This window comes from Hetaerina americana, unplaced genomic scaffold (genome assembly GCF_022747635.1).
Source record: "Hetaerina americana unplaced genomic scaffold, ioHetAmer1.1.p SCAF_4, whole genome shotgun sequence".
Lineage (NCBI taxonomy): Eukaryota > Metazoa > Arthropoda > Insecta > Odonata > Calopterygidae > Hetaerina > Hetaerina americana.
The window spans coordinates 96,469,341-96,490,183 of NW_027286985.1; the positions used below are offsets into that span (position 1 = coordinate 96,469,341).

General features: G+C 40.6%; 1 protein-coding gene across 6 annotated transcripts in view; it reads right to left on the reverse strand.

Annotated features, from left to right (window-relative positions):
* cu (NADP/NADPH phosphatase nocturnin) overlaps positions 1-20,843 on the reverse strand; it is a 99,851-nt gene that overhangs the window by 1,085 nt on the left and 77,923 nt on the right. For 2 of the 6 annotated variants that reach the window (XM_071590823.1, XM_071590824.1), the window contains 6 exons: positions 17,043-18,287; positions 10,431-10,678; positions 7,353-7,415; positions 6,844-6,965; positions 6,216-6,422; positions 3,470-3,784 (listed from right to left, as the gene is read on the reverse strand). In XM_071590823.1, the coding sequence (XP_071446924.1) occupies positions 3,470-3,784; positions 6,216-6,422; positions 6,844-6,965; positions 7,353-7,415; positions 10,431-10,678; positions 17,043-17,236 (1,149 nt within the window). In that variant the 5' untranslated portion in view covers positions 17,237-18,287. Of the gene's footprint in view, positions 1-3,469; positions 3,785-6,215; positions 6,423-6,843; positions 6,966-7,352; positions 7,416-10,430; positions 10,679-11,160; positions 11,285-11,395; positions 11,425-13,453; positions 13,893-17,042; positions 18,288-20,843 lie in introns of those variants that run through there. The other 4 variants (XM_071590825.1, XM_071590827.1, XM_071590826.1 and 1 more) reach the window with 4 other exon arrangements.

Below are 20,843 nucleotides of genomic sequence, written 5' to 3' on the forward strand. Positions count from 1 at the left end.
AGGAAGCAAAGTCAATTAGGATTTCACTCAATGCTCGACAGTTCCAGCCTGAAACTGAACAGATAAATTGCCCCAATTACTTGCTTTTATCAAAGGACATCATCAAACAACCTGGAATATACAATCGATTGAGCATGGATGACTCATACCTGTAATCTGCCCCAAATTCCAACCAATTCTTAGTCTGTGCAACCGACCATGATCCCCTTACAACCAGACTTCCTTCTATTTATGTCATATTTCCATCATTCTATTTACAGTTGGAATTTTTGGCATTGCATCAACTTTCCCATTTCCATGCTTTTTCACACCAATTTCTATATTACTTCATGTCCATATAAAGCCAAAATATATTTTCTATGATGAATGTGATATGAAGAATTTGAAAGAAAAATAATTTTCCTTCAGAGAAAAAATTATCAGGTACACTTAACTATTTGACACAGACAGAATGGGACAAGGGGTTGGATGGGTTAGGCGATATCCAAATTCTCTGGGGTTTTGATGCACCCAACCCAATGAGCTCATTGAAAAAAATTCCCCCCCTCTAATCTTGTGCACCACTGAAAACCAACCACTTCAAACGATGCATTAAGAGCATTTAAGTGCAAGAAGATTCCATTTAAATATTAAATAATCTTATATATATATATCGATATTTTCTCCAAAAATGAATTCAGAAATAATTTCATAGCAATTTCAAACAAAACAATGGTAATGCATACTCAATAGTATTATCCAGTTTAATTAATCTAGTTCCATTCGTAAAGTTACTAATCAATCGTATTTTTTTTCTCTGGTAAAACTCAGCTTGAAATGATTCAATGCACAAGTCACCACTATTCTCCTGGCATTCTTAAATTTTACCATCTGCCCTTTAAGTATATACATACACATAATTAGTTAATATTGCTACAATATTTAAGAATAAGATGGTAGTTTGAAAGGTTCTCGGAATCACTACCAAATGTCAGCACTAGCACAATGAGTTTCCCCACGTAGTAATATGTAATCCCCTTTATGAGAAAACACGTAGCGTAACACTGCTCTGAGAAGAGGTCTGCGGTGCGAACACCTCTGTTGTTGTTCCGGTGTAGTGATTTGTGAAGATGGAAAAAAATTGAGTTTTGCGCAGCAATTAAATACTTTGTAAAGAAAGGTATTAATTAAAAGGAAATTCATGTCAGCTTTCAGAACACTAGGGGACTCTGCTCCTTCATATTATTCAACTGTTGCCAAATGGACAAATGAGTACGTTTGGATGGGACTACTTAGATGATGATTCAAAGTACATAAAATGGTCATGAAGGACTGCAGAATGAAAGTGCAAAAAATCACAGAAGTATTAGGGATGCCATCTGAACTGGCACATCACATTTGAACAATGGAATTGGATATGAAAAAATTATGTGGTAGATGGGTACCGTGACTCTTAATGCAGGATCACAAACACATTAGGATAGGAATTACCGAAAATGTTTGACCCATTTTAAGAGCAACCAACAAAATTTTCTGCACCTACTTGAGACCACAGTTGAAACTTGGGTCCACTAATATACCCCAGAGACAAAACAGCAGTTGAAACATGCTGACTCAAGACCATTAACCCTCTTAGTGCAGCGGGGATTTCAGGGGTACTAGTGAGAAGGGCGAAGTGTAATTTAAGAAAATGTATCACCTTAGGAAAAAAAACATTATGAAGTTATTTGTTTAGATATCCATATGCAGTTTTTTTATTTTAAAATATGATATTGTAGTTAATAATGATGTAATACATTTACATCATCTGACTAATAAATGTAATTATTACAGTATCATAAATTTGAATAATATTTTTTTAGCAATAATATTTCGATTTTTAGACACAAAACTAATATTTTTTTAAAAATATTTTTCAATTAAACTACGATATTTATATATAATAAAGAATCAAAAAGACATCTAGAAAATATTATAAATAAATAAAGAAAAACCAGTGAGTTACAAATTTTTTTGTCAGCCTCTGCATAGTTCGATTTTGTTGAAAAGGCTGATCTCACTGAGTCAAATTGGGACTTTTCCCCTTTCCTTGAGACTGCGGCAATGTGCTTACAATCTAAAGGCAGAAAAAAACTAAGTTCTAACTCACAGAGAACTGCTGACAATGTAATCCATTACACAGGGCGCAATTGATTAGATACGACCGGCAAGAGAAACCAAAATGATTACAAAGCAGTGCTCTCATTTCCATCGTCTCAACAAAGTCTGAATAAGCAGGTATATATCAACACCACAACACATTCAAGAGATTACAGATGAAAACAGATTAGTAGCCTTTCAGTGGCTTTTCATAGTGGAAAGACTACTCAGAAAAAAAAAACGAGCAAACAATTAGGCAGAGCTTCCCGACATGTACAAAACTGAACGAAAAATTATGGTAAGAATTATACTTTTTTAAAAGCATTTAAAATTGCTAATAAAAAATTTAAAAAATAGTTACGTAATTCTATGGAATTCAACCTATCGATAGCACAAAAACCATAAATTATTAAAGAAAAAACCATAAGTTACAACGATTTAAACAAAAGCCTACGCAAGAGCCGATATATCGGCCCGCCGCACTTTTCGCCAGGGATGCGAAAGCCGATATATCGGCCCACCGCACTAAGAGGGTTAAAGAAAGCAAAGATAATTAAGTCGGCCAGAAAGGTAATGGGTTCAGTTTTCTGGGATGCGAAAGGGATTCTGCTGACAGATTATCTTACCACTGGTCAAACAATTCCTGAACAATTTTAGGCTAACTTCCTGGACCAACTGCAGGAAAAGATACATGAAAAAAGGCTATATTTGGCAGGGAATAAAGTCATCTTTCATTAAGACAATGCACCCCCAGACATGTGTTGTAGCCATGGCAAAAATATATGACACCAGATATGAATTATTGCCACACCTGCCTGATATGGCTCCATCAGATTTCCATCTCTTCCCCAAGCTCAAAATTTTCCCCGGTGAATGGATATTCTCTTCAAAAAAGAACTAACAGCCAAAGTAAAGTGGTATTTTGCAGACCCAAACGAATCTAATTTTTGAGATGGGTTCAAGGCTTTGGAAAGTTGCTAGACCAAGTGCATTAAGAGAACAGGGAGACTACATAGAAAAATAAAATTTTTTAAATGAGATTTGCCATTTTTTCCTATTCCATTCTGAAAACTTTTCAAATTACCACTGTATTATTCTTATAATTTGCACACAGAAGCATAGATATCCTTTTTCGTACAGACTTTATGAATGTATGAATTTTTTTATTCATTATTTTAACTAATTTAGATATAGTAATAGTACTGCAACTTAATAGTACTGTAAGGCAGCTCTTAATATATTTTTTTTCAAATCCTTCCCATGCAAAAGAACTGATTTCTTTTTATAGCATAAGAATATTTACCACTAGTTTCACAGCTTGTTTAAAAATGTGGCAAACCTTGCTACTGACCATGTTGGCAGCAGATGGAGTCACAGGATACTGGGCATAAGCGCTTGAAAGGCTTAACCTCTCATCACTTAAAATGGACGAATAAACTGGCTCTATTGGCTCCGCATTAAAGTCACCGCACATCAAGACGGGTGGTCGCTTCCCTGTCTCAGCCTCAGTAGAAGCAGTGTGCTTGGCCACGAAGTCCAACAGATCCCTCCCTTGCTCATTCCTGAGTGTCGACAGAAGGGCACCTTTGCGAGCCTTCAAGTGTGTGGTGCAGACTAACAGTTGTTGGCCAGTTTCACGAATGGCCAGTCTGGTAATAATTGCGACCTAAACAAAGAAAAAGATTTCAGACATTAACAACAGATCACATTTAAGAGAATACATTGGAAACTCCTAGAATGAGCATAATGCATTCTGGAATCCTTGAAAACAGAAACACTAGTTAGATGAAAAAATTTGGCCTATAAAAAGTAATGTGAAATATGATAATGCATTCCATGTTGAAAAAAATAAATTGTGTACAAGGTTTATTCATAGATAATTATATACAAGTGCACATTGTTCATGATTGCAAATCATCATCATCGTTTCTTCTATCGTGGATTGAGGCAACCATTATTTTTTACTAGAAAGCTATCCAGAGACATTTGATTTCGCTGAAGTTTCAACATTTTTTGAAAATGCATCTCAGAATTATCATTAAATGAATTTGTAGGATATAGCAGCTGCCTTATTATGATGATGCTTCTCAATAGACGATGCAATAGTTTCCCATGCTTAGGCACAACCTCCACATCATATTTAGCCTGCTCTTTTTGTCATTACACTTTTAAAAGGTTTGTGGATTTATGGAACAGTAAATAAGAAATGGTTTCATGCTCAAATCGCCGCTTGTATTGGCAAAAAATAGCAGTTTGATACTCTTTCATTGACTTGAGGCCAGGCAATGCATTCTCTTCTGCTGTATGTATGTAGGCTTGATTCAGCATCTTCCAGAAGAGAGCAGTCTCTTCACAATTCAAAACCTGTTGAGGTAGATAACCCACGGCAACTATGAACTTTGAGTCACTGATGAAGTTCTCTGCTGCCTTTGAGTCAGAATTTGCTGCTTCACCATGCCTCAATGCTGTGGATGCCAGTTCTTCTCTTCAACTTCTTGAACCACTTACACCTTCCCTTAAATACTTTTTCTTTGGCCATTGATGATTAAATTGGCATCTTCTACACAAAGTCAGCAAAAATCACTTTTGCCTTCTCACAAATGATGTACCAGTTAATAGTGTGTCACTGCAATTGCTTTTAATTCATCTATATGATAAGAAACCTTTCAACATTGTCGAGAATACATAACTGTCATGTAGAATTTCTTTTCACTCCCTTTGAAGCATCTCCTTAATTTTGTCCTTGTTCTTGAGAATAGTAAAAATCATAGATGTCCCCCAATTACTTGTGTATGCTAGATCAGCAATACTCGTGCCTTGTTCTCACTTTTCAATGAATTTACTTTTCATTTCTATGTTATTATTATTCTATTATGGCTGTTGCTTTGTGGCTATTTCTTTAGGGACATTTTTAAAACTATGCACAAAATTAGTTCAATAGTTTCAGCCTCAACTTTGTGGAAGTTCATTTTAATAAATGAAAAAGGAACACTTTGTTCCAATCCACCACTTTATTACAGGTACAACTAGTTTCGACGCCACGGCATCATCCTCAGGTACAAAGTTTAAAGTCACAATCATTGTATATATACCCTCTTCTGGAAAGGGTGGGGGAGTTGTGGGAAGAGGGGGCGGGGAGGGGAGTACGGGGGTAGGTACGAAAGAATGTGGGAGAGGGTAGGAAACACCAGGAAAAGCATTAGTGAGTGGGGGGGATTGGAAGGTGGGTTAAGAAAGGGGAAAATTTCATTGGTCGGTATAATTTGAGCCAATGGCTAATGGGGATAAAGGTATGGGTTAGGAGTCAATGGGAGTTAGTGGGAAGGGGTTAGAGGTTCTGTTTTTCTGTTATTGCTAGGGAGGCTTCCAGGAGAGGTGATACGTTTTCAAACAGAATGTCATTTACTTAATGACATTCTGTTTGAAAACGTATCACCTCTCCTGGAAGCCTCCCTAGCAATAACAGAAAAACAGAACCTCTAACCCCTTCCCACTAACTCCCATTGACTCCTAACCCATACCTTTATCCCCATTAGCCATTGGCTCAAATTATACCGACCAATGAAATTTTCCCCTTTCTTAACCCACCTTCCAATCCCCCCCACTCACTAATGCTTTTCCTGGTGTTTCCTACCCTCTCCCACATTCTTTCGTACCTACCCCCGTACTCCCCTCCCCGCCCCCTCTTCCCACAACTCCCCCACCCTTTCCAGAAGAGGGTATATATACAATGATTGTGACTTTAAACTTTGTACCTGAGGATGATGCCGTGGCGTCGAAACTAGTCGTACCTGTAATAAAGTGGTGGATTGGAACAAAGTGTTTCTTTTTCATTTATTATTATGCACAAAATATTATGAAACTTTGCCGTTATCACTCATTTTGCAAAAAGTCACAAGATAAGTGAATCACTTTTGAAGATAATTTTGCTCTTTATGTGAATTACTTGCTATATGAGGTCTACTGAAATAATACAGTATATGATAACAGGGATTGCTTAGACTATTAAAATAAAATTTTACATAAAATTAGGCTCAAATGTAGACTCTGCAATATCATTGTTAATATTAATATAAAAATAAGTTTGGAAAAATCACCTGATTGCTTTGAACTCTCCAAACTTCTAATACCCTTGTATCAACAGATATCAATGTAAACTTATTTGTCCTGAAGAATATTGCACACCCATCTGGACCATTGTTTCCAGAAACATAAAGGCAAGGAGAGTCTGGCTTTGGGAAGAATGTTCCAGAATAGCCGACAGAGGACAAAGCTCGGTACAAGAATCCAAAATGATCAACCTCCTGCAAAATAAAGAGTAATAAGTCATTTTAAATTTATTCAGCTTATTCCACAATGCAAATCAATTACATAACACATTGAGGAATAATCATTGCAAATACAGAAAATACAAAATGTAACTTAGAAATGGAAACACAGGCATCTCCCACAAGGATTTTCTTAGATGGAAAAAACACTTCCTGAAAGCTAAGGGTCAGGAATTCAATCAGAGAATTCTTAGATGAGTAGAAGTTTGCCATTAACATCAAAAAGCCTTCTTAAAGATATAAGTGAAACTCCACTCACTTCACTCGAAAGAAAAGTGAATAAGTTGTCTACTTATGATAAGTTAAAAGATAAACTACGAGTTTGAATTCAAACAATTGCAGGAGTTTCTTAGGTTTGTGATGAAAAATCAATAGCAACACACAAGGCCATTATTACCTGCAGACATATAACGTCTGGATTGTATTCTAAAATTTCTTCCAGCATTTGAAACCTTCTGGTTTGCCAATCCAAAGCCTCCTCAGGACAACACATGAAATTGTCATTTTCCTGTCCCAATGCTGGAAGGTAATAAAATAATCCTTATGAGTATTATAAATTCCACAAAAACAGGTGTATAAATTTCACAACAGGTCTTGTGATTTGGATCAGTCCATTCACACTGGAGCAATACCATTTGTATCTACAGAGCAGGCAGTTATTTAATATTAAATAATACAATTTTTTATGAAAGAAATTGTGATAAAAACAACATTACTCAATCATATGTAATTATAATTCATAATAAGGATTTCAGATAGATGAGCATTATATATCATTTAGTCCAAGCAATTTCCAATATTTTAATGCAAAGAACTGAAGTCCAATTCAATATTTAATCCCATTTGAACACCCTTGGGTACTAACTCCTCTAAAACTGCTTGACAGATTAAAAAAAAAAAAATTACCTTGCGACAGAACATTCCACTGAAGAACTCTGAGATGGTTTGGACTAGAAGTACTGCTACAAACTGAAAGATAATGTTTTGACTTAGTGAGAAAAGTGACCAAATTAAAAATTTCAGTTTCTTTAATACATTTGATTAAACCCAGCAAATTGAAGACTTTGGAGAAGCATTTATTATTCAAAGATATGGAAATGAAGCAAGTTGTGCTTCAGGGGAGGGTCACCTCAAGTTCGAGACCCCACAAAATAAAATATATTTCAGATAAAAGAATAATTATCATTTGGTTTAATCATTAGTGAAGCAAAATAGGCAAGAGTTTCAAAATCCATGTCAAGGCTTAGTTAGACTGACATAGAAAGTCCCAGGTCTGAAAGGGAAAAAACTCAGTGGGTGGCCACAGGAAAATAAAGACTATAGAGCAGGTGGAACAGTTTACATATCTCGGAATTGTTTTCGACCAAAATGGACACAGTAGTAGGGACATAAGAAGAATTCTGCTAGGCAAAGAAACTATCACGAGGAGGAGAGAATCAATAAGAGGGACTTTGAACATGGATGTTAAGAAAAGGATCGTTAAAACTTTGATACGGAGAGTAGTTTATGCACGGCATGGAAACATGGGTTGTTGAAAAAATATGATTGTGACGTAGATTGGAGGCTTTTGAAATGTGGGTTTGGAGAATGATGAAAAAGGTGAAATGGCCAGAAAGGAAAACAATTGAGGAGATGGTGGGGGAGAAGAGAGGATTGATTAATGGGAGAAATCATAAGGAGACAGAAAAAATGGATGAGATGCATTTCGATTGGTTATGTAATTTCGAATGCACACACGGGTAAAATGTTGGGCAAGCGAGGAAGTGGCAGGAGTAGGATAGGGATGATGGATGGAATGAAAGGAGGAAGGACATATTCAGAATTGAAGAGGGGCTTAATGTAGTTTTGGAGGTCCAGTTTTGTATTATTGCGAGAAGTATGCATTCACAGTTTGTGTCCATCCAAAACTTGATGTTGAATGACTGTGTTAAACGGTCAAATACCAAATAATAATAGTGTTCACATAGAAGAGAACCTGAAGCAGTCAATTTAAGCCAATCCTTTCTCAGGGATGGTACTTCCATTACCTCCGCTTTCTTGATTGTTCCTCCCACCAGGCAAAATGTAACAATGGGTGCCCAGTTAGTTTTCTGGGCTGGATTTAGTATGCCTCCCCCCAGGTACAAGTCTGACGCATGCATTTGTTGTGATTAATAATAATAATAGTTTATTGGTTCCTATAAGAAGTTAATGACAAGTATGGAACCCATTACATTGTCTGCTCATATTCTACCTAGCTACTCATACTCTACCTTGAGAAAGGAACATGAATTCATCGACTGTACAGCATTCATTACCACAAAGGAATTCATACAGTTTAGACATAAATAACAAAAATTTTCAATTTTCCTTAACTTTCTTGGCAGTGCTTTCTAGAGTTTCAAACCACCTTTTAGGATTGAACTGGGTTTTTTCATTAATTCAACATCACAATTTCTAGGCTTGACTATTTTAAATAATTTATCATCAGTGTCACCATTTTAAGATCATTTGCCCAAGTCAAAGAGCAGAGAGGTCATGCAGGTAAATAATTCAGACCAAATAATGGATTTCCATAAAACTTCATAAAGAGAATGAATTTTTGGGAAATCATACAAAAATAATACAGCATTTGAAAATGGACATTAATGGAAAAAAAATGAATCAAATAATAAGTCAATTGTGTGGGAGTGACACTGATGTATCTGATGCTATCATCATTACCTGAGGATTATTAAATTATGATGATAATTTTAAAATTGATATACTTGAATTATGATTACACAAGTTGTAGTGATTCTTTTCAACACTTATAACAGTTTTAAATTCCTCAGCTGAAAGAAACTTTCATGCTTCTTACCACAGAAATGGATCACAAGGTTTCAAGGTCATGACATTGAGGGTCAGGAATATAAAGTAGGGTTTTAATTTTATTTCAAGTATTCCACCAGGCATGGTAGTTTTTAATAGACCAAGGGAGGATAAGCACTGCCCAATTTCTTGCAGCATTACCTTAAATGGCAATAAATGCTCTTTTCACCCACTGCACTAATGAATTCTTTAAAAAAAGCACACTATAAAACAGGAACATGTTATTGTATCATGTATTTCTATCCATCATAACATTATTTCCGGCTCAGTATCACTGTTATAATTACGGTATGTAGTTTATATTGTTCCATTGGGCCTATGAGTTCATTATTTCTCTGAACACTATCAAGAAACTTTATTCTTAATGCAATGATATTATTGCATATTTTGGTTTCAGTTTCCTCCGTCTCAAATTTAACAAACAAAAAGTGTTGAGCATATACCGCAGCTGGTTATAGAGAGGTCTTCTGCTATCCTGATTGGCAAGGTAAGGAAATTAGTACCTATTTCCAGAACACCTAAGGGTAATTCTATTTCCAATGGATGTGCTAGAAAAGGTGCAATTATAATTCAAATTTAAAGTAGGAGCATTACCCACTAAACATCTAGCAGCTAAGTTAGACTGAAGACCATTTGAAGTCAAAAAATAGTGTGCCTAACAATGCACTACATTCTTTCATCTCTCACAATATTCTTTACAGGTTCTTTTCCCAAAACTATGAACCTTTCAGCCATTATTTCAGCCTAGGACATTTTAGAAAAATTTTATTGAATTCAATGATGCCATATTTAATGGATGAACACGTTCAATTTATCATTCTGAATCGATTTTTGTAAGAATCCTACATCGGGAAATTAAGTCATAAAACGGAGAGTAACAAAAGTAAACGCTGAGAAATTGGGATCAGAATTGGTACCAACTGTAGACACCTGGCTAATCCGTTCGAAATTATGCTCCAAATTTGATTAATAGTAATAATGGCTCTTTTGGCCCAATACGAATGAATTTTCGGCGGTGTTGCACTAAAAGACTCCTTCCCAGATACGGTGACAAGATGTTGTTTCTAAAACCAACATCAACATTTCATTTGCGCTAATTGGTGGGAATTTTAAATAGTTATATTTCTCACTTACCTCGAGAGAGTAGATTCCAGCCTACAACACGAACCCCTGAGCTAAGGGTCCAATCTTCACCATTTTCTTCACTTTCTTTAGAGGGTGAAATACATCTGAAATTTCTTCTTATCAGTGCAGGAAGTCTAGAATGTTCCCATCTGCAGCGTTCCAATAATGCATCCCTTGTCATCTTGGAGGGTATCGACACATCGGGGTCTGCTGCGTCTTCCTTTGGAACCTTCGGTGCTGATGTAAAGCTGCCCATTCTGTAAAATTTGGACACAAGAGTCTTAAGTTTCCAGCAAATAAATTATATGTAATCAATATACAATTTGTGGTATACAAGATTTTCAATTCCTTTTTACGAGGAATGAATGCAGAAATCCACTCCAACCAAGGATGTACTTATATTATGTATTGTCTTTTCAAAGCTATTAAATGATTCACAGATTTTCTGACTAATTTTTCCCTCTTGTAGTTTCACTTCATGCTTACCTGTCGGTACCCAGGGTTTGTAAGTGACACGTAAAACTACAAGTGTTTATTAACCGCCACAAATGAAAACATTAGCGTAAATATGTGTTTAGAATTCCAAAATAAATTTCAACAACCAGACAATTTTCACAATAAATATAATAGTAATCCTTTAGAAATAAACACAGCCTTCTACTGGGAATTGTCTATAACATATGTTTGCAGTCAAGGTGACAAAATCGGTTGATATCCACGAAAAGGTTGAGGTACATACCCAGGTTGTTAAACGTCGACAAATTATACATAATTTGCATCACGTTCCTTTTTGTCAAAGAGGTTGGCATTGTTTTACTACATCTACATCACCAAACAAGCAAACATTTTCGGTGTTTTTACGTATACTAGAGATTGAATCAATAAATCAAAATCCAAATACTATTAACACTGTGCAACCAAAATTGAATCGATGTCAATAATAAAAGTGATTAGATAGTGTATTAATTCCTCACCATAAACTTCGCACTTCCTTTTAACCTTGTGCGTAAAAACAAGTGACATCCGAAATTCAAATGTCTGCTTCCGCTTCTCATTTTGATTCTAAGGGGGGTGTGGTAAAAGAGACTATCGTCTTGTTGAACAATTTCAGCGGTAGATTTGTCGGTTTAAAACTTTAGTTAGGTAGATAGGTTTTTATTCCAATAATATTGCAAAGGAAATGCAGCATTACAATCTCCATTCGTAACAGGTACGATTGAGCCTGAAATTTTCCATATTCACCCCATTACGAAGTTTAAACACACGGAATAGGATCGCAACATTACTAAGGATAGTTTATGAGTAAAGCATAATCAATATGGATACATTAGCTTCACGGAAATATTTGTATGCCTCAATACCCACCTCCTCACAAGTTTCTTTGATATCATACCGTGAATTTGCATGAAACCATATTTAAGTTCCATAGTTGAATAATCACTTTTAATGCAACATAACAGGCTTTATAAAAGTATGCTTGTCATAAGGCTTATGTAGACTTTAAGTGCATAGTTATATCCTAAATAAACCAGTGTATTCACATACTGGGAAAATATACTTCAAAGCTCTCTACTTAGAAAAGACAAATTTAATAATTTTAATATTTCACAATATGTTTTACGAACGATCCTTTCACTAGCAGTAAATTATGCAAATTTTTTATTACAGTATTCTCAAGGCAAGTGAATGTCCTTTCTAGGGAATCCCAAGATCCTCCTCCCAGCTAGTATGGATGGTAAATATACCTGTGAAAAGTTAATTTGTAGGGGTTCGTAAGCGATAAAATGATTAGCATAAAATTACAATTATCGACAACGGATCTGAGTTTAACTGACAATTTGTACCCGCCTATTCAATATGGTTTTATCTTTCTCGCCCCTATTTCCTCGAGTTGAAACAACACACTACGAAATAAATGTTCACATGAAGACGCATGAATATCATTTGCGTTTACGAAGGACCAGTTGATATTCCCTAAATTTTTTTAGCCACTGTTTAGTTAGGGCTTATGAAATCATTCGGCAGACGTCTTCTGCATGCGTCTTGAACATGTGCAATGGAGAGACAAGGCACGCGCCAATAGAATTTAGTTGTACGACAAACTTCCAGGTTATCTCAAAGCTCGGATTTGATGAGGTATGGTGTTGCGGTGTTCGTGGACAAATTGTTTATGGCATCAACATCCAAGGACCTTCGGGTCAGCCAAAATCAATGATAAAACTACTAACTCCTCATATCGCATATCTATGACAAAAATCGATAAACGTTTTCGGCAAGTGGCGTGAGGTAATAAAGTGACCTCGGCCGGGTCGAGTATTTTAAATAATTTTTTATTACCCCGCAAGTCACCGATAGATTGTGTTTAAGGAGTGGAATACACACTAGACTAATTTTGACCCGAATATTTTTCCCCCTAGCACGGTCGGACAATGTTATTCTGATCTCTTATCGTTCATGAAAAAAATGACATCGCAAAGCTACCTATTCAAAGCTTAATCTCTCTAATTTTATTGGCATGATCTCGCATACCGTAGTACGACGAAGCTAATAATGGAGTGACTCATCTCGTATTGATTTCAAACTTAGCCAACAGCCTGTAATGAAATACGCTTTAGACACCAAAAATCGACCGAAACCTTACTATAGTGTATCAGTTGGCCCCCGGCCTTTGTTACGACCCTCCCCGTCCATTCTCAAGAGCGATTTTGAAGTAGAGGAAGACATAACACGGGGGCCGGAGATCTCTCTCCCCTAAAGAGGCGGACGGTTCAAGTCCACCTAGACTCCTTGGGGGAAAAATGGTAGAAGATTAACCTACAGTATTTTCTTAAAACTATTAATATCACTATTTTTTTAAATGTTGGCAAGGGAATTGTTGACAATAATAGGCTATCAACGTATATCAGGCAATACCCATTTGAATCAGCACAAAAGTACAAGGGGCTCAAGTTATTTGTCGCGAGTGACTATCAGAAAGGGTGCGGGTTCTCTCTTCTTCGCCGCATTACCAGGCCGGAGACAGGCCGACTCACCGCTGAAGGATAAACCTCCGCAGGTGCGCGGGACCCTTCTTCTTCTCCGTAGCCATCTCCGCCTCCCACCCGGTGGCCGAGTGCGCCTCCATTGCGAGGGATTCCCGACCAAGGGCTCCGGCCCTCTCAACTCGCCCCCCCCCACGGGCAATCAGCCGGCGTCTGAGCACCGCCTAGGCGCGCCACGAGAGGTTGCCGCGATCCTAGAATTCTCGACGGACCAGCAATCTCCGGCCCGAGACACCGCGGCCCTTGAGGGGGATGGAAGCACTGGGCGGGACTCGGTCCCGGTGCTTCGACCCAGGGGATGTGTCGCAAGTGTCTTGGTGCTTGGCGCGGTGTTTGCCCGACCGGCAGCAAACGATGCACTCTCCGTGAGAATGTTGATTCGGCGTGGATATTCACTCTCTGGCGTCCAAGGGAACGACGGGGCAAGGCAACGAAGACCCACCCTCGCAAGGACTCGCGTATATATACACATATAGGCATGTATGTGCACGCGGGCGGACTCCGCCCCCAACAAGGGGAGTGGGTACGAGGATGGGGCCTGCTCCCGTGTTGGGGGCGGAGGGGAGGGGCAGGTCGAGGGTGGGCGGCGCCAAGAGTCGTGGACGGGAGGCGTCCGTCCCTTCTTTTGCTGGGGCTTGAATGTCTTCTCATCTTAAGGACTAAAAATACGACGAGGAGAAAAGAATGGCTCGTGCGAGATGAGGAACACTCGAGGTGTAGGAGGAAAGGCAATGTTTATCCCATCTCCGAAGATTCCCTCGATACGAAGTGAGCCGAGTGTCTTTGGCACATTGACGATGCCCTTTACTTTGAAAAAGATCCACCGGTGGGATGGGAGATATCCTTCTGTCAGAAGTGTTTTGAGCTATAGCATACACGAATGCTAATTACTTTGTGTCGGAAGTACCTAACGAACCCCCTATAGTACTCATCAGTCAGCCAGCCTCACTGGGTTTGGGATCCAGCAGCAACTTTTATTGACTACATTCTGAGAGGCTCTCCGGGAGCCAGACACCGCAGCACAGCAAGGCAAGCGAATGAAGAAGCTTCGATTCAATTTTTCTTACAGCTCCCTCATTCACGTTGCATATTAAATTACCGTAAAATGAAACCCTGCCCCCCCAAAGCCGGGACAGTAGGACATGGTTTGTACAAAAAGTATAGGGAAAGGTTTTCGGAAAAATAGGTTTATTTCAGATATTTGCTACAATGCCTGAAAATTCTTCAAAGTACATCCCTTAAACGTCGACAAACTTTTGACAGTGAATTTTCGACGACTCTAAGGCTCCTTGGCAGGCGGATTCTAGAAGGTCTTTAAGGTACGCGTGCAAGCTTCTTCGACGTTCTTCTTCTCTTTGATCTTCCTTCGATCCCCTCGCCAAGGGGGGTCGGACTCTGTGGAGAGAAATGACCACTCACTCCCTTCCTGACGATTGCAGATTCCCCTCCTTGTCTCCTTCGGTTATTATTTTCATTTCTTCCAACCGCTGGTCGTAATGCTTAGTCCGTCCTGCAATCACAGAATGTCTCCGATCGCTACGGCTCCTTAGGTCTCGCCGCATATTCATCCCCTTCTCACGCATGAGATCGACTTCTTCAACCTTGGTGTCCGCGTTTGCCCCATGTAAAGCGTCCAACATCTCTCTGGATGATTACAATTTTCTTCTTCCCAGTTTTATTCACGATTCAATGTTCGTTTTCCAGCTTTCCATTCAAAGAGAATTTTTCTATCGCCATGAAAAGCATCGAATCACAAAGCCAAAAATTCAAGTTGAACACGGAAAAAATTCTCCGGAAATAACAATATGCTATAGTCCAGATCGTTTTGGCCAATTGGCGTAAAGTGCGGAGGGTCGTCTATGGTGCGAATATGTAGCTCTCCGAAGTGTTTCCGGCCGTAATGCGACTATCTCCTTGGATCTGAGGGAGGAGGCGCCGGCGCCTCGGAGGAGGGTGACCGGCTGGGGGTGACTCCGCTTTCGCAACTTTCGTGGGTGGGTGCGTGATTCCTTGTCCCTGATCCCTTGTTGCTTCTTTCCCAATTCCCACGAAGACGACTTCCATGGCGCTGGTTAACCGAACGAAGGGAAAAAAAGAATTGGAAGATTTTCGTGTTCAATTGTTTTTGCCTCAACTTTGTGGAAGTTCATTTAATGAAAGATTTTCTCCTGCTATTCCATGTTTCCTGCAGTTAATGAAGGACTAGAGATAGGCTTCTCATTATACTATTTGCACACCATACATTATATCACTTTTCAAAACCTCCACCAAGTAACAAAATAATTTATGGCGCAGTTGCGGAAAGGTATGAATTCGTGGAAATTTCCAAAATAGTTTGCAATTTTGAAATTCCTGGAGTAAAATAAAGGAATAATGATACTCACTCCATTGTGAAATCCTAAAAAATACACCAGTTTCTAATGATATCATAATGATAATGTGGTCACTAAAATAGTTTCGCCTTATGACGGGGCCGTGTTGTACTCTTTCATGTTATCTTAAATTTCTGTCTCAACGGTGTGACTTCCCAGGGGAGTCAGCAGGTCAGTTTTTGTGCTCCTTATTTGCGAGGACAAACAGTGCAAAATGGGCTCGCTTTTATTATGCTCGGCTCGGGACCCAGAAGACGGGGACTCAAGTCGCAGGAAAGTTTCGCACAAAAGAGGTGGGCCCGTCTGGAGCGCCCACGAGGGCAGGTCAAAGAGCTGCGCGGGGCATTATTCTAGCGATCGCTTATCCTCTTCTTTTTGCATCTCGTTCGGCGCGCATTTCTCACCTAGTGACTAAAGCTCCATAGTCTTTGGTTCAAAACTTAACTAAGACAGAAACAAAGAAAGGCCACTCGGGAATAAGGTTGACGTTTTCGACCATCAACCCGTCATCCTCAAAATACAAATAAATATAACCATTCACGCATCACAATACACACAACTACATCTTTTAAATGTGTGTGTGTATACATACATATATTCATTCACATGGATAGAGGTAAAAGGAATAGGAGCACACATAAGACAAGAAGTATGAAAGACATGTAGAAAAGACAAAAAGGAATGGTGAGAAAGGCAGAATCGAGCAGATCACAAGCGCAAAAAATGCTCCTTGACACATATCTGTGTGTGTGTGTGTATAAATATGCGTAAAACATAGTGCACGCAAAAAAGGATACAAAAATGTCGGTGGCACAACCACCTTCGTCAGCGGAAGGAAGAAAGAAATTCCAGTGAAGAAGGTTTTTGTGCCACCGTTCATCTCCACCAACTTGAAATCAACCCTCTTGTGAATTTCCTTTTTTTGTGCTCATTGTTTTTTTATTCACTATTGCCATACAGACGCTAAATATCATTTCCCGAGTTGCATCACCATGAACGCTCGCGCGACGACGGGGTCGCCCAACCAAGAAGGAATCCCGGAGAAATTAACCTTGTGCGCAACCGCGCATTCACTCGAGCGGGCGCGCGCGCACACACACATAAACAACACGTGTGCACGCAGACAATACATACAACTGCTGTCTGAAGACAAGCGAAACAAAGGGCGCGGCAAACGACACTGGTGTCTGAGTTTACTCTCTCCTCACCTTTCCAAGCGATAGAAGCGCCTCTGGTGGTTGCTCGCGCAGGTGGCGGCGCGCAGCATGCCGTGGGACGGCGGCCGCGTGGGGAGCAGGGGGGCGGGGGCTTTGGGGGGGCGAAGGGTCGCCGGGGCCCTCGGGCCCCGGGTGACGCCTCCGGCCGCCGCCCGTCGCAACGCCCCAGCCGAGGACAGGCTCATGGCGTCAGAGGGCTTTCCCCTCCGTCCGCGACCTCCTCTCTCTTTCTCTCTCTCTCTCTCTCAAATTACTTTTTGCCAATAAATTGAGAGCACCGAGGAATTGTTAATTCTTAACAGATTCGCTACTAGTTATGCCTGCCTCCGAATAATTTTGTAAATATTGTTTTCACGTATATATTAATATTTCAAAAAATTAACTATCAATGCGGGTGAATTCTATTTTAAGACTTGATTTATGGAGAAAGGAGTTGGAGAAATAAAATACAAATGAAAATAGTAACTCCCGTTAATTTAAGTTTTCAAGATTAATAGAGAAAAAAAACTCCCATACATTGGCTCTTCTGAAGTACGTGAAATCGTAAATTCGATGCCTTTACGGGTGGGTATGGCCCTGCGAGTAAAATCTAAAATTATGAAAAAAGATAAATTAGACTATAAATGTACAAATAGATAAAGATAAATATAAAAAGCAAGCCAACGTTATTTTAGGGTGACCGCCGTATTTGGAGGAACGGATTCCCCAAGGTAAAGGGATATAATTTAACATAGATAGTATTGACTCTCGAGCGGAAGTGCCAAAAAATTCGGAAGGGAGGAGGAATTCGGTTTCCACTAGGAGGTACAAATAATACAACCAAAACTTTGGCGCTGTGAAGATTATTTAAATAACTTTGATATCCCAATGTAATCCTCAAATTATCGAAAGGGAAATAATTCTCCAATTGGCGAAGGAAGAGAGAGAGGATGGAGAGGCGTCGATGCAATCTCGCCCCTAGGCGGTGGAGGGGGTGGGTGCGGGCTCCTGCAGAGGCGAGGGGCCCTCGGTGGGGAAGAGGGGGGGTGCTCGTTAGGAAACGAGGGGGCACCAGGAGGGCAGGGACCACGGCCCACTGGCTATCATGACGAGGATGAGGCGGGTGCGAGGTGCGGGCACGGCGCGGCGCCTGGTGCTGGCGGCGGCGGCGGACGGCTCCGATGCTAGGCGGCCCTCTGGCTCGCGGGGCGCCATCCGGTCAGAGGTCGGCGGACAGTCCGCCGGGCAGCACTGCTCCTGCACGGACCACCACAAAGCGGGGGACGGAGGGACATATGAGTGTCACGGCAGGGGTCGGGGGAGGCGTGCCTCGGACAGTGCTTCGAACCCATGGGCTTTCATTCCCCGGGAAACACAAGTGCTTCGCTCGTATACCCCTCGCGGATTCCCAAACGTTGCGGCAACACGATGCCCCCGCGGGCGTTCCTCCCATTCCCAGTGAACTATACAAACGCCTTCGCGTACTTATTTCTTTTAAGTACAAGGGATGTCCAGAAAGTAACCTCTATTTTCGTGTAGCGTGCGAATTAGTGGAGGGAATCAAACGGTGGCTGTATTGACACACACAGTAGGTCAGTGCACCTCGATCTGCAGTGGTTGGAAGGTCGCGCGGCTTGTCGTTTGTTTGCAATAGCCAGTCAGAATGAACAATACAATGAAAATCTCGCAAATGTGAAGTCCGTTCAGTGTAATAAGGTTTTTACTGGTAAAAAACTTCAGAGCTGCTGACATTCATCGGGATAATTGTGCTCTGTACGGACAAAATGGGATGAGTGACAGAAGCTGTGGGTCAGTATTGTCGTTCGTATAAGGGTGAACACAAATGTCCATGATGATGATAGAAGCGGCCGCCCGTCTGTGGTGAGCAATAAACTGCGCTGGAAAATTGAGGAAAAAGTCCGTGAAAACCGGCGTTTTACGAAATCTAAAACCTTTGAAAGTTTTCCACAGTTTTCAATGACTATGTTTCACGGAAACACGACTGAAAATTTAGGCTACTGAATATTTTGTGCTCGTATCGATGAGGAATTCGAAGATACCGTCATCGGCTGGCTGCGAACACAGGCGGCAGAATTTTATGCTGAAGGAATTAGAAAACTAGTTCAGAGAAATGACGAATGTTTAAATCTGTTTAGCGAATATGTTTAAAATAGTAGAGACTTGTAGTTTTGAGATGGAAATCATACATTTTCTGTATCTATTCCAGTGTATTTTTATAGCATAACGAAGGTTACTTTCTGGTGCACACGCCGTCTCTGCGTCGGGGCTCGAACTGTGATCGAGGCGTGAACGGGGTTCGGTACTTGGGGCGAGGGGAGGCGGGTTTCGAGCGACTACCCCAAACACTCCGAGCTTCCCTCATTTCGGAAAATGTTGGACGCGCAAGTATGTTTTTTCCCTCCCGAAACAACAGAGCTCTATCGCATCAGCTTTAATGGTCATCTTTGCTCATCCGAACATCGCTATCATTCGAGGGAAATTTTTAATCTTCGATTAATCCTTATTTCTCTCCATCAGAGACCCGCCCGGAGGGCAACGAGGAATGGAAATCACTGGCTCGACGCTGACCAACCACGTAGCAGCAGAAGTTTGCAGCACCCACCCTCAAAGATACACGAATCAGGGCGTGAGACATTTATGCGATGACGACTTCCCTCAAGTTTTCGCACCCCCCCCCCTTCCCAGATTGGCGAAAGTTCAAGTGGAATTCGCATATTTCCATCGAACTTGCTGCAGGGCTTTGAAAGGGAAGTTAAAGACTTTTAAAGAAAGGGAGGAGTTTTTTTTTCAAAAATAACGCACGGTCAAAACAAGTTAACCTTTCAACTGGAGGTGACATGTTTTGAAAAGACTTTGAAAAGAAACGTGGAGGGTGATGAATATCCAACACGTTCACTTATCTTACGATCTCGTGACCTTCGGCGAGAATTGAAAGCGATCCCGAATAAAAGGCGTCCCCGACTCTTTTATCTCTTCTTCCACTTCGCTCCGCTTTTAAGACGGGATGCAAACTTCCTTCTGCCCTTGAAATCGAGAGATCGCCCCGAACCGATTCCTTTGTCCTCGTTCCCCGTCCCCTTCCAATCGCCCCCCGCCCCCCAGAAGTGGCCCTCGAAGAAGCAGTCCTTGGTGCACCCCGTCACCGAGAGAAGCGCAGCGGTGCGGAGTCTATTCCATTGGCATCCCCACACCCCCGGTGCCAGAGACCCCGCGCGAACCGCACCCACACCCATTTATACCCAAAGTTCTCGCCCAATACCCTCACCCAAATATACCCGTCCGTTGTAGGCGACGCATCGCCGGCCCGTGACTCCCAAAACTCAAAAGTTGATTCCACGGAACAAGCGAATGCAACCCTTAGGCATTTCTTTTTGATATTATATTTTTCTCTAGAAACATAAAAGAGAGGCGAAATTCATGCCATGCATGCAGTTCTTCTGATTGAAATGCCATATGCATAATTAATTGATACATAACCATATGTTTCACTGTTCATGCGCCCAAATACAGCATGCAAGCGAGGAAGGGAGTCCCACATACATTCACACACGACATATAATCATTCACACATACGTTCGGATTAGTTGAAGCGTTCAAGATCGCGAGTCCAGCTCTCGGCAAGAGCGAACGCCACTTTCGAAAACTTACCCCGGTCGGCTCTTTTTGCAGCCGAATGGGAGAGGCTATGAGTGCGTACATTTATTACACTTTCGCGTTCTTGTTTCAACCAGGATGGTCATCACGCTGATCGCCGCGCCGAATGCAGCGGAATGGTTTTCAACCGTCGAGATT